Source organism: Podarcis filfolensis, assembly GCF_964270895.1.
Source record: "Podarcis filfolensis genome assembly, chromosome: 2".
In the NCBI taxonomy this organism is placed as follows: Eukaryota; Metazoa; Chordata; class Lepidosauria; order Squamata; family Lacertidae; genus Podarcis; species Podarcis filfolensis.
This window is the reverse complement of record NC_139605.1, coordinates 11,371,049-11,384,021: the sequence shown is the minus strand read 5'-3', so window position 1 is coordinate 11,384,021 and position 12,973 is coordinate 11,371,049. Positions and strand designations below refer to the sequence as shown.

The 12,973-nt window shown below is 46.0% G+C and overlaps 1 protein-coding gene across 3 annotated transcripts in view; it reads right to left on the bottom strand.

Annotated features, from left to right (window-relative positions):
- Positions 1 to 12,973, bottom strand: part of LOC310756406 (complement C4-A-like) — a 58,400-nt gene that overhangs the window by 35,283 nt on the left and 10,144 nt on the right. For all 3 annotated transcript variants that reach the window (XR_014544856.1, XR_014544857.1, XM_083600297.1), the window contains exons 7-15: positions 12,323 to 12,419; positions 11,024 to 11,129; positions 9,513 to 9,636; positions 8,054 to 8,169; positions 6,935 to 7,105; positions 4,834 to 5,013; positions 4,169 to 4,351; positions 3,875 to 4,024; positions 675 to 801 (exon numbers count right to left, since the gene is read on the bottom strand). Coding sequence is in view for 1 of the 3 variants with exons in the window: in XM_083600297.1 (XP_083456423.1) it covers positions 675 to 801; positions 3,875 to 4,024; positions 4,169 to 4,351; positions 4,834 to 5,013; positions 6,935 to 7,105; positions 8,054 to 8,169; positions 9,513 to 9,636; positions 11,024 to 11,129; positions 12,323 to 12,419 (1,254 nt within the window). In the remaining 2 variants the exon portion in view is untranslated. The remainder of the gene's footprint in view (positions 1 to 674; positions 802 to 3,874; positions 4,025 to 4,168; positions 4,352 to 4,833; positions 5,014 to 6,934; positions 7,106 to 8,053; positions 8,170 to 9,512; positions 9,637 to 11,023; positions 11,130 to 12,322; positions 12,420 to 12,973) is intronic.

Below are 12,973 nucleotides of genomic sequence, written 5' to 3'. Positions count from 1 at the left end.
ACGCCCCCTAGCGGTGACCCCGGGGGAGTTCCTAGTTGATGTGAATCAGCAGGACTCCCCCTACTGTGGTTAACCCTTCCCGGACTTCGAGCAGAAAGGCTGGAGTCGGATATAGTCAGTTAGGACCAATGCCTAAGCCAATACTGCTCTTCACCTGTAACCAATAAAGTTGTGGCCTTTTATTTAGCCCATTAACCTTAATAATTGTGTCATGTGTCATTATTTCCACCTGGGTGGGTCAGGAACACGCCACGCAACCAGGAAGACCAAAACTTTCATATGGAATGGGGAAAATTTGCAATTTAAAGACCACTGTAAGCAGCTGAAAACATTAGCAGGACTGCAAAAACACTTGCAATGTAACAAGAACCATGGATACAATGGAATTATAGAAAACTTGGCTTATCTAAAAAAAGATGCAGTAGAAAAGGTTTAATAAAAGAACCCATGGAGGTGGGAAGTCCAGAGATTGGAGGGAATCTTGTCATTTCGCATGTGTTGTGGTATGAATATAAACTTAAATATGTAAAACCAAATAAATATTATGTACAAAAGAAAGAACAAGTTGCCATGGTAGAAATGAGATGTTAGTGCGTCAGTCAACAATGCTCCCCGATCCCCCAAACTCCCTCTCTGACCACATCCTGGTTTTGTGCTCCTCCTAACAAACTCACCTTTCCGGAGGGGGCTCATCAGTTCGCCAGCCCGAATGGAGAGTCCGGCATCCCCAAAAACGCTGAGGGTGTTTTCCCCACTGCCGGCTGTGCAGCCCAGGTCATAGCTTCCCATGGCCTGGAAGACCTGTTTTCCAGAAAGAAAGGATTACAGAGATGGGACAGTGCAACAGTGCACATGATCCAAATGTGCAAGCCCTTCAGTGCGGCAGCAGCCCTGACATTGGGCAGGTGCATTTGCTGCCCCGTTCTCCGTAACTGCTCAAAACTTTTTTGTGTAAGCAAGCCTAACCTGACACTGTAAATTTGGTGTGTATTTTAATGTATCATTGTATTTTATAGTGTGCCTAATTTTATTTTGAAAACTTGTCTCTGACATCCTTTAACGTAACATCCGTTAATATCCTTTAATGTACATTTTGCATTTCACAGGCTTTGATGACTAAGCAGTATGTAAAGGTAAAGGTAAAGGGACCCCTGACCATTAGGTCCAGTCGTGGCCAACTCTGAGGTTGCGGCGCTCATCTCGCTTTACTGACTGAGGGAGCCGGTGTACAGCTTCCGGGTCATGTGGCCAGCATGACTAAGCTGCTTCTTGCGAACCAGAGCAGCGCACGGAAACGCCGTTTACCTTCCCGCCAGAGCAGTACCTATTTATCTGCTTGCACTTTGACATGCTTTCAAACTGCTAGGTTGGCAGGAGCAGGGACCGAGCAACGGGAGCTCACCCCGTCACAGGGATTCAAACTGCCGACCTTCTGACTAGCAAGTCCTAGTCTCTGTGGTTTAACCCACAGCACCACCCATGTCCCTAAGCAGTATGTAAATCTTGATAAATAGATAAGATGACCCTGCTTGGATTACACCACTGGCCACTACAGTCGTACCTCGGAAGTCAAATGGAATCCGTTCCGGAAGTCGGTTCTACTTCCAAAACATTCAGAAATCAAGGCGCGGCTTCCGATTGGCTCCCGCTTGGACTACTGCAATGAGCTTTATGTGGGGCTACCTTTGAAGGTGACCCGGAAACTACAACTAATCCAGAATTTCGGCAGCCAAACTGGTGACTGGGAGTGGCCGCCAAGACCACATAACACCGGTCTTGAAAGACCTACATTGGTTCCCAGTACGTTTCCAAGCACAATTCAAAGTGTTGGTGCTGACCTTTAAAGCCCTAAACGGCCTCGGTCCTGTATACCTGAAGGAGCATCTCCACCGCTATCATTTTACCTGGACACTGAGGTCCAGCGCCTAGGGGCTTCTGGCGGTTCCCTCGCTGAGAGAAGCCAAGTTACAGGGAACCAGGCAGAGGGCCTTCTCGGTAGTGGCGCCCGCCCTGTGGAACACCCTCCCACCAGATATCAAAGAGAACAACAACTACCAGACTTTTAGATGACATCTGAAGGCAGCCCTGTTTAGGGAAGCTTTTAATGTTTGAGACATTACTGTATTTTAATAATGTGTTGGAAGCCGCCCAGAGTGGCTGGGGAAGCCCATCCAGATGGGCAGGGTATAAATAAATTATTATTATTAGTAGTAGTAGTAGTAGTACTAGTAGTATATTGGCTGCAGGAAGCTCCTGCAGCAAATCAGAAGCCGCGGAAGCTGCGCCGGCTTCTGGGTTTGCGTTGTTTGGGAGCCAAAACGCTCAACTCGCAAGGCGTTCGGGATCCAATACTGTAATCTGTTTTCAACAGTGTCTAATCAGGTGCCTCTGGTTAGGCAAGCCCAAAAGCAAGCCAAAGGGAGCAAAGAAGGAACACAGAGAGCTACCTTATATCATGTCAGACCACTGGGCCCATCTCTCTCAGGACTGTCTCTACCGGAGTGGCAGCATCTTTCAGGAGCTTCGGACAGGTGCCTCTCCTACCTGTACCCAGAGGTGCCAGGAATCGAACCTGGGACCTTCTGCCTGCAATGCAGATGCTCTATCGACTGAGCTAAGGCTCTTCCGTGTCACGACATGAGGGTGGTAGCAGAATTTATCTACGCACAGGCAATCCTCATTTTGCACTGGGGTTATGTTTTGGACCCTCATCTGGTTTCGGAGCTATGCGCACATGTGTGATTGTGTATCATTTGGACGCACCTAAACTGGTCGCTGCCTGTACGTATTTACTCAAAAGAGTTCCTAAAAGGCTTGTTTATTTATTTATCAAAACTGATATAACGGCATGGTTGTGAAACAAACAAACAAACAAAAAACCCCACACATGCAACCACCCTCAAAGAAGTTTACAGATCATTTCTCTAAGTGCGATTTAAAAAACCCCCAATAAAGCAGCATTGTAAAAACTGAGGTGCTACTTAAAAAAACAAAAAAAACCCTGTAAAACAGTGTAATAAAAAGAGCTCGCAAACAGGAATTTGGTCATAAAAAGGAGCAAACAGCTAATTAAATCACCTGTTAATTAAATCACCTGTTTGGACTTCCCCCACAACGGTCATTACTGGGTACGTGGACTGACAACATGGAAAGCTTTTCTGTCTAAATCAATTTTGACATGGATGTTAGCTGTAGCTAGGACTGAAATAGCTCAGCAGTGGAAAACCTTGGAAAATCTACATTTGTCTTTGTGGAATAAGGACTTGTTGGCTTTGGCTGTTGCAGAAGCAGTTACGTACAAACTGCTTGATTCCAGGGTGGGGGGTGGAGGACCCGGAACATCATCTGCTGAGGTTTTATTTCCTATTCTTCGGAGTTAGATGCTAAATATTCACCATCCACGCCAGCTCAGGAAATGTGGACATTGCGATTTATACTTGTGTATAAATACTTTCTTTTCTTTATTTGTTTATTGCTTGTTGGCTTTAGCATATGGAACGATGCCATACTCTGCTGCTGCACTTTTGGGTTGTTAGAAATATTAGCAATAGAGGAAGTTTTTTTTAAAAAATGAAAGTGATCAAAGGCAGGGGCCAGGGAGAGCCTAGGCAAAAAGATATGCCTTTGAAAAGGCAACCCCAATGACAATAACCTGTGGGAAGTTATTCCTGGGGTAGCCAAGGAGCCCAGAAACAAAGGGCTGTCTCCAAGAGGGTTCTACTCAAGAGTAGACCCTCAAAATTAATGGAGATGGGTTCCTCACATCCGTGAATTTCAGTAGACCTCCTCCGAGGATGACGAATGCTGATTACAACTAAAATACAAAATAAAAAATTACAAGAAAGAGACTGAGGAGAAATGTGTGCGGCTGTACCTTGTCTTGTGTGAGGCGATTCTTCCGGTTGAGGGCGTAAACAGCCGAATCGGTGGCAGCCAGGGATACGTAGGCTCTCGCATCGGTGTCTATGGTGAGGCTCAGGAAGTCCTGAGGCTGCAGATCAGTACTTGACGTCCGGAGTACCAGCTGGAGATTGGAGGGGCATAGACATTAGGGGCAGCCATTTTAACACCCTGCATTTTAACACCCCCAATGCCCTTGTGAACATCTGCTCCATTCAGGAAAGGTTCTGAGAAGGAGAATTTTCACAATTTTTTTTTGAGGCCTCACCTTCCCCTCACAGCTGTCAACGACATCCACCCAGATGGAGTTGGCCACGACTTCGTCCCTGAGGCGGTAAAAGGCCACAAATCGAAACGTGGGCATCAGGCTGGGGGTGATGGGAATGGAAACGACAGTGTAGGAGCCTTGGGCCACGCTGTTGACAGAGACAATGTCCCCCTTGTTCAACACCTGGAGGGAAAGGATCAGTTCAAATAATAGTGCTTAAGCATGGGAATATGCAGTGATTTTGAATGTTCATGTTTCATATATGTTGTCTTAGCACTGAGGTGGCCCTATAACATGAGTGAGGCAGCCGCCTTAGTGCTGATGAGGTGTTTGACGACAGAGCTGTGACGGCTACACAGTTTCCCCCGTGCCCCACATTCTAGCCTGCTTCCCTCAGGAGGGCACTGCCCTAATTTTAGGCCAAGTTGCCTACAAAAGTGTGTTTCTTAAAATAAATTCACACCCAAATGCTTGATGAATTTACGAGACGGTTTTAAATAGAACCAACGCAAACCGACATGGGAATACGGAGAAATGCACTTAAATCTGGAAAAACGAAAAACCAAGAGAAACTAAAAATTGATTCGCCCATCTCTGTCCTTAACCCATCTTTCCTTCATCCTAGGAAGGTTAGGGCCCCTCAGAACACCCCGGGAAGGATTCACCATGTAATAGAATCGGGAGAAGGCAGTCGATCCAACGCTTTTCAACCCTAATGTAAGGGTCTCTCCAGGGTTCAAGCCTTGATATTTGGGGCTTTCGATGATCAAGTAGTTTCCTGTTGGGGAGTCCATGCGTTTGGCAGTCAAGGTGACCTCTGCTGGAGACTCTGTTCCGACTCTTAGCTGTGTGGGTAACAAAGGCACACAAAAACACAAAGTCACATATTCGCTTCTCGGACCCAGAATAGACCACTAGAGTGCTCTCTACACGGCCCTACATTTAAACACAGTTTGGAAACTTCAACGGGTACAGAAGGCATCTTTTAGAAGGCCAACAGGAGCTAGATTGCTGGACAGCCAATGTAGGGGTTGTTGGACTACAACTCCCATCACCCTTGACCACTGGGCTATGAGAGCTGGGACTGATGGGAGCTGGAGTCCCACGACATCTAGAGTGCACCATGTTGAGTACCTATCATGGGCTTCTGGTTGGATGCAGAGGAACAGTGGGAGGAACCAGCTGGGGAACCGCCAGGGGAAGAAGGCTCAGAGGCGGCAGGACAATGATGAGTGCTCAGAGGGAGAAGACTGGGAAGAGGTAACAGGGCTTAGTGAGCTGAGAGAGTTTGTGGCAGAGAGCAGTCCAGAACAAGAGGCAAAAGCTGAAGCAGGTGATAAGGAGGAGGGAGACCCAGAGGTAGAGATGGGTCTGGCCGGTGAAGAGTCACAGGTGTCTCCCCCTCCTGCTGCGACAAGCTCCCCTCCTCCCTGGTTTCCCAGGACCAGGAAAGGGCTGAAAAGGGCAGAGGAGAAGTTAGCTTTGTGCAGGCACAGTCTCAGATTGCTTGGGAAAAGCCCTGCAGAGGAGGGGACTTAGACAGCTATGGGGAGGTGGGAACTTTCAGCAACTGATTCATGGGGCCAGACCTACTGGGGATGAGCTGCTGTGCTCATCAGGCCTGATGCTCTACCACAAGTCTGCGAAGATCACCTTTGTGCTAATAAAGAGTTAATTCCAGCTTTGAACAGTATGATTTACTGCCGGCTGGCTGTTTGACAGAACCCTTTGGCTATATGGTTTATGCATATCCGATTTGCAACAGTTGCATTGACTGCCTATTCTTGTTTAGACAAGTCTACCCAGATGCTTAGAAAGCTGAGGTGGTTTTAATCTGTTTTAGTATTTTAACGTTTATATGTAAGGATTTTTCCTCATTTTCCTGTTTTGTCTTTTGTAAATCACCTTGAGTGCTTTTTTTTTTTTTAGACCCAATCAAATGATGTATTAATTTTATGAAATAAACGAATGAAATAAATGAGTACTTTTGGCTAGCTCAAATGCATTCTTGAACTGTGAATCACCCTGAGATCTTTGGATGAAGGGCAATATACAAGTTTAATAAATAAAATAAAATAAACTGTGACAGGACCTCTTGCTTGCCTCTGGCCCCGCCCAACACTGTCATGTGACACACACACACAAACCCAGGTGGTTTGTCAAGAGAGAATGCAGCCCTCAGGTACTTTAAAAAGGTATCCTGCCTGTGCTTTAGTGGTGTGGGACACGGTTATTAGGAGACCCACATGTGCCCAAAAGTGCCTAGAAGCTAAGACTGGCCTTGGAGACTCTGCTGTATGACTTGCCCCACTGAGAAATATATATATATTTACCCAGCAACAGGGACAGAGTCTTTTCGGTGGTGACCGCAGCATCTTTGGAACACCTTGCCCCAATAATTTCATTTGATCCCACCTTTGGTGGTTTGTCTACTCCTCCTCCTTCAGAGGAAACTGAAGGTTGACATGAACTCCCTCTTGTTTAGGGCAGGTCCAGTTTGTAGTTCTACTGCCCTCAGAAATTCAGACAGCCCCCTAAGTTGTGGAACTCTCTTTCCGCAGAGCACCTGGCAATTTCGCTGCAAAATTTGCATTGCATGCGGAGGATGAGCCTCTCTCTTTATCTCGGCATTTGATGCCTGAGGTGTACGCACCCTATTCAAGCAACGGTCATTTGTTTTTGACTGTTTTTAATGTCGCACTTTTAATTGCTGTGACTTGCCCTGCGCTTGAAGGGAGGATATTAATCAAAACAACAACAACATACCAGGATAGTGATTGAGGTGGCACCAGCGGGAACGTTGAATCTGTGCGTCACAATTCCACGATCGTTGCTTTCTATTTGGGCATCAGCTGGCGACGAGCCTCCTGCTATCTGGGTTGAGATATGGACTGGGAGGTGGGGGGCAGGTGCGCCATCTGGGAGTGAAATAGTAGCCTGGAACGAAACAGCGACATAAAAAGTTTATGACAACATCCACACCGGGTGCCATTGCTTGCAAATCCTGCCTACCCGGCCCCTCCATATCCTCAAAGCTCATTCCAGCCCACGCAACCTTTAGCGGCTCCTTCCAGCCCCACACAGCTCCTCTGTGGCCCTGTTTTTTTCAAACCTCTGCTGTTGTTCCAAACCACCATTTTAAAACCTGCCTTCTCCTTTGCTCCCCTCCCTGCCCCAACAACATGCAAATCCAGGAGTGCGACATGAGCTTCTTTGTTTTCCTCTTCCCTCCCCAATCGCTTTTTGTGTGTGTGCTGTGTCTTTTGGATTGCAAGCCTGAGGGGCAAAGGACCGTCCTATTACAGTGGTACCTCGGGTTACATACGCTTCAGGTTACAGGAGGAGTCTGGATTTGATATCCCGCTTTATCACTACCCGAAGGAGTCTCAAAGCGGCTAACATTCTCCTTTCCCTTCCTCCCCCACAACAAACACTCTGTGAGCTGAGTGGGGCTGAGAGACTTCAGAGAAGTGTGACTAGCCCAAGGTCACCCAGCAGCTGCATGTGGAGGAGCAGAGACGCGAATCCGGTTCACCAGATTACGAGTCTACCACTCTTAACCACTACACCACACTGGCTCTCCTAACCCAGACTCTGCTAACCCAGAAATAGTACCTCGGGTTAAGAACTTTGCTTCAGGATGAGAACAGAAATCGTGCTCCGGCGGTGCGGCAGCAGCAGGAGGCCCCATTAGCTAAAGTGGTGCTTCAGGTTAAGAACAGTTTCAGGTTAAGAACGGACTTCCAGAATGAATTAAGTACGTAACCCGAGGTACCACTGTACTAACTTTTATCAGCCTCTTTGGGAGCCCTAAAATGGATAAAATTTTGGAACAAACCAACAAAACAGGAAATACGTAAGCAGCAGGAGACGCAATATACACACCAGCACTTCAAAGGGTGCCCCGGGCACAAAATGGTGCTTGGTTTTGGATAGGTCGACCGAATATGGAGATTCCACAAATTTCACCGAGGCCAGCTCCTGCTCCTCCAGCTCACCACCTATGAGAATGAAGGGAAAAGACAGTGAAGAAACAGAAACCACTGTGGCCTTCACTCTCTGAAGGCCCTTCCAGATCAGTGTTTTATTATGGGTTTATATTCTACAATGTGTTTTTGGCACAGTCATGGTGCAATCATGCTGGACTGATCCTACTTTATTGGTTGTTCTGCAATGCTCCTTATTATTATTATTACAGCTGTACCTTGGAAGTCGAATGGAATCCGTTCCAGAAGTCCGTTCAACTTCCAAAACATTCAGAAACCAAAGCGTGGCTTCTGATTGGCTGCGGGAAGCTGCTGCAGCCAACCGGAAGCCGCGAAAGCCCTGTCAGATGTTTGGTTTCCAAAAATAGTTCACAAACTGGAACAGTCACTTCCAGGTTTGCGGCACTCGGAAGCCAAAACATTTGAGAAATAAGCTGTTTGAAAACCAAGGTAAAGGTAAAGATAAAAGGACCCCTGACCATTAGGTCCAGTCATGGCTGACTCTGGGGTTGCGGCACTCATCTCGCTTTATTGGTCGAGGGAGCCGGCGTACAGCTTCCGGGTCATGTGGCCAGCATGACTAAACTGCTTCTGGCGAACCAGAGCAGCACACGGAAACGCCGTTTACCTTCCCGCCGGAGCTGTACCTATTTATCTACTTGCGCTGGCGTGCTTTTGAACTGCTAGGTTGGCAGAAGCAGGGACCGAGCAATGGGAGGTCACCCCGTTGCGGGGATTCAAACCACCAACCTTCTGATCGGCAAGCCCTAGGCTCTGTGGTTTAACCCACAGCACCACCTGCCCTTGAAAACCAAGGTGCGACTGTATTATTATTATCCTGCCTTTTCCCCAGACCAGGACTCCAGACAACTCACGCTAATTGAAACAACACAGCTAAAATACAAAATGCTAAAAGATAAAGATAATTGCTAAAAAGTAAATAAAATCTAATAAAATTAAAACAATTTTTAAAATAAAAATCTATTAAAAAATAGATAACAAAAACAGCACAACACTATTAAAAGACCTTCCCTTGAAAAAAACCAGACAGTTCCCAAAGGCCTGTTGGGATAAGAAGGTTTTCATCTGCTGGCCGAAGACAGCAAGGAAGGAGCCAGTCTGCTTCTTCAGATAAGGAGTTCCAAAGCATGTGAGCAGCCACCACTGAGAAGGCCGTGTCTTGCATCCCCACCAAGCAGGCCTCTGAGGATGGTAGAACCAAGAGAAGGGCCTCCCCCAAAGATCTCAAAACCCGGGTCACCTTGTATGAGGTGATATGAAACTACATCTCCCAGAATTATTTGGGGAGGGAAAGCCATGTCTAAAGTGGTTCAGACATGTCCCATTTGCAAACTTACTTGCTTTCTCTATCACAGTGGCTGTGATGTAGAGCGTCGTCCCGGCTAGACTCCTCAGCGGACGTCCCAGTTTCTCAGAGAGGAGGCTGGGTTTTAGGATGAGTGAGCCATGACCATCCGTTACCTGAATACGGAGGGAATTAGGTCAGAGGAGATGGTAGCAGAGTGGGATATAAAATTAGTTGCACCGTACTAATATTCAAGCAGGACACATTCAGAGACCTGTGTGGTGTAGCGGTTAGGCTGCTGGCTCAGGACTTGAGAGACCTGGGTTCAAATCCCTGCTCAGCCATAAAGTTCAGGGGTCAGTCTTTGGGTCAGTCACCATCGCCCAGCCTCACGTAGTACCTCAGATGGTCATTGTGAGGATAAAGGATGGGAGGAAAGAACCATGCGTGCCACAAATATAAATGAATATATCATTATATATAAATATGCATTATCATTATATATAAATATTTTATATATATATATATATATATATATATATATATATATATATATATACTGTATGTATGTGTGTGTGTGTATATATAATTTATATAGAAATATAAATCATTATATTTATATGTTTTATATATAAAGCAAAACAATCCACAATTCCCCTAGGGCCTAGGCCTTAACATAACGAGATACTAGGATTTCATAGCTGAGTTTGAATTGAGGAGGGTAGCAGAGACCCTATTTTTGTGGGTCAGATGGAGGGCCTTAAGTCATAAGGGTATTGGAAGAGGCAAACAGTAATAATAATAATAATAATAATAATAATAATAATAATAATAATAATACCCCACCCATCTAGCTGGGTTTCCCCAGCCACTCTAGACGGCTCCCAACAGAATATTAAAAACACGATAAAACATCGAACATTGAAAACTTCCCTGTACAGGGCTGCCTCCAGATGTCTTCAAAAAGTCAAATAGTTGTTTATTTCCTTGACATCTGATGGGAGGGTGTTCCACAGGGCGGGCACCACCACCGAGAAGGCCCTTTGCCTCGTTATTACTTTATTTTAGGCCTGCTTTGCTATATTACAGCAGTGGTGAGGAGTTTGTTTTTTGGCCCACTGGGCCAGATCCTTATCTCATGGCTCATCATCACCATCATCTATTTATTTACATCCTGCTTTTTTCCCTGACAGAGACCACCTACCTATCAATCACCGAACATCATAATAACGCCAGGTGAATGACAGGTGGGGTGGTCCTGCCCATCTGCCAAAGCTGGCCCTAATAAAGGAAATAGTGTGTTTAAGCATGTGCAGAAAACCTTGCCTCGCTATGGAATCCATTCCACACACGCCAACAACACGCTGACATCTGGGAGCAGGGTTAAAAGTCTCCAGGTATCCCACCAGTGCTCCTGATTTTAGGAGCTAAGCGTCAGATGGATCACTAATTACAAGGGGAAACTAGGAGGGCTCGACTCCATAAATAAATAATTATTATTATTATCTCTGGAAAGCCAGCAGGAAGGCCTGTGAGCTAATGAAGGGCAGGGACGTTTCTTACTGTGACTTGTTGCTCCAGTCCCGGGACATACATTTTGGCCCCGTCTCCATCTGTCACTCCGAAACGCACGTAGGCCGTGGCAGTCACTCCCTTCCCGTAAAAAAATCTGTTGGGAGAAGAAACCAGGGATAATTCAAAGGCGAGGAGTTGGGGTGAGCAAGCAGGGTACGTCTCCCCACTGCCAATGCCTGCGTTTAAAAGTCACAATGAACCAGGGTGGACCTAGCTTCTGTCAGGGCTTGCATACGCCGTTCCCCTCCTGTGTGGCTAAGAGGCAGAATTGCAAACGTAAGAAGATTCTTCTAGATTTCAACATGTCTCAGATCATGGCTTGAAGGTGGCTTGGTAGAAATTAACTATAGTTAGTGATTTTGTGGTTTTATATTTTAGTTTTATTCTGTGAACCGTCCCCAAGACCTGCGGGTATAGGGTGGCATATAAATTCAATTAACAACAACAACAACAACAAATTTTATTTATACCCCGCCCTCCCCAGCCAAGACCAGGCTCAGGGCGGCTAACACCAAGTACAAAAACAATTGATTAAAATACAGCTTAAAAACAAGATTAAAACACAACATTAAAATGCAGCCTTATTTCAGTAGAAACTCAAATCAAAAACTTTTTGGGGATGAAAACGTCAAATCTTCACCAAGGCCAGCTATCCAGACTGGTCCTACGTGGGCCAGAAAAAAAGCCAGGGACAAATATAGAAATAACCAATTAGTTTTAACCGTAGTTTGTTGTACTTGACAACACAACAAACCAAAGGCAAAACAAAAAACTTTCAGACTCTGCCCTCCACCCAGTCAAGTCGCCACACTAATGTGGCTATATTTGTTCACATCATGCTAAACACTGGAAAACTATCTTACTATAAAATAGTAAATGGGTCTATAAACCAGAATTGCAAAATTCCTTTATGCGTATGTGTGTAAAGATGGACCGTCTGCCCTCTGGTCAAACAGGGGTCTTGTTTGAGGCCTAAAGCAACAACCACACTACACGTTCTTAAACCGTGCTGCTTTTTTGCAATATAATATAATATATATCCTAGTGTGACCTCTGCTGAACCAAACCAAAGGCCCACTTAGTGAACAAACCACATTTGGTTGGGACCTCGATTTGGGGAACATTGAGAAAGGTGTCCCTGGGTAATAAACCTTCCAAATATCAGACAAATCGGTCCAGGGGCTTTTGTGCCAGGCACCTTTAAAGTTTATATTTAAATGGTGAAGGGTGGCTTATGTAATGTTTCAAATCAGTTAATCAAAGTATATCAGAAACACCCCAACTTACTTAGCCTGCAGGTCAATACTCAAGTCGGAGTTCTGCTGGGGTGAGGTCAGGATATATTTACGTTCCGGGACGATCGTCACCTCAAAATGAGGCAGCACTGAGGAGAGAAAGACAGGCTGAAATTCGGCAGGCGGTGCGCTAATCAGCTTTACGGTGCAAATGGCCTGTGCCATGTAAGATCTTCTGGGAAAGATCTGGCCTACGGAGCTTTCATCTAATGCAGTCGGGAGCAGGGCCTTGTCTGCGATGGCCCCCAGGTTTTATGGAATGGGACTCGCTGCCCAGGTAGGCAGCCTTTTGAAAGAGGGTTTTTGGGTTGCCTTCTGCTCCACAGAGCGGTTTTATAGCTCAGTCGGTACAGCATGAGGCTCTTCATCTCAGGGTTGTGGGTTTGAGCCACACGGTGGGTGAAAGATTCCTGCACTGCAGAGGGTTGGACTAGATGACCCTCAGGGTCCCTTCCAACTTTACAACTATTCTATATGTGCCGGCTGTGGCTGATGGGAGTGGCTCTGCAGAATTTCACAGGTGGGTCTCTCCAAGTAGCTACTCAGAGATGCTTGGGACTGATTCTGGGAGCTCCCTAGGTTCCTGTATTCTCTCACCTGCCCTTCTTGTGCAGGCGGGTAGAATATTGCATTTTGCAATATT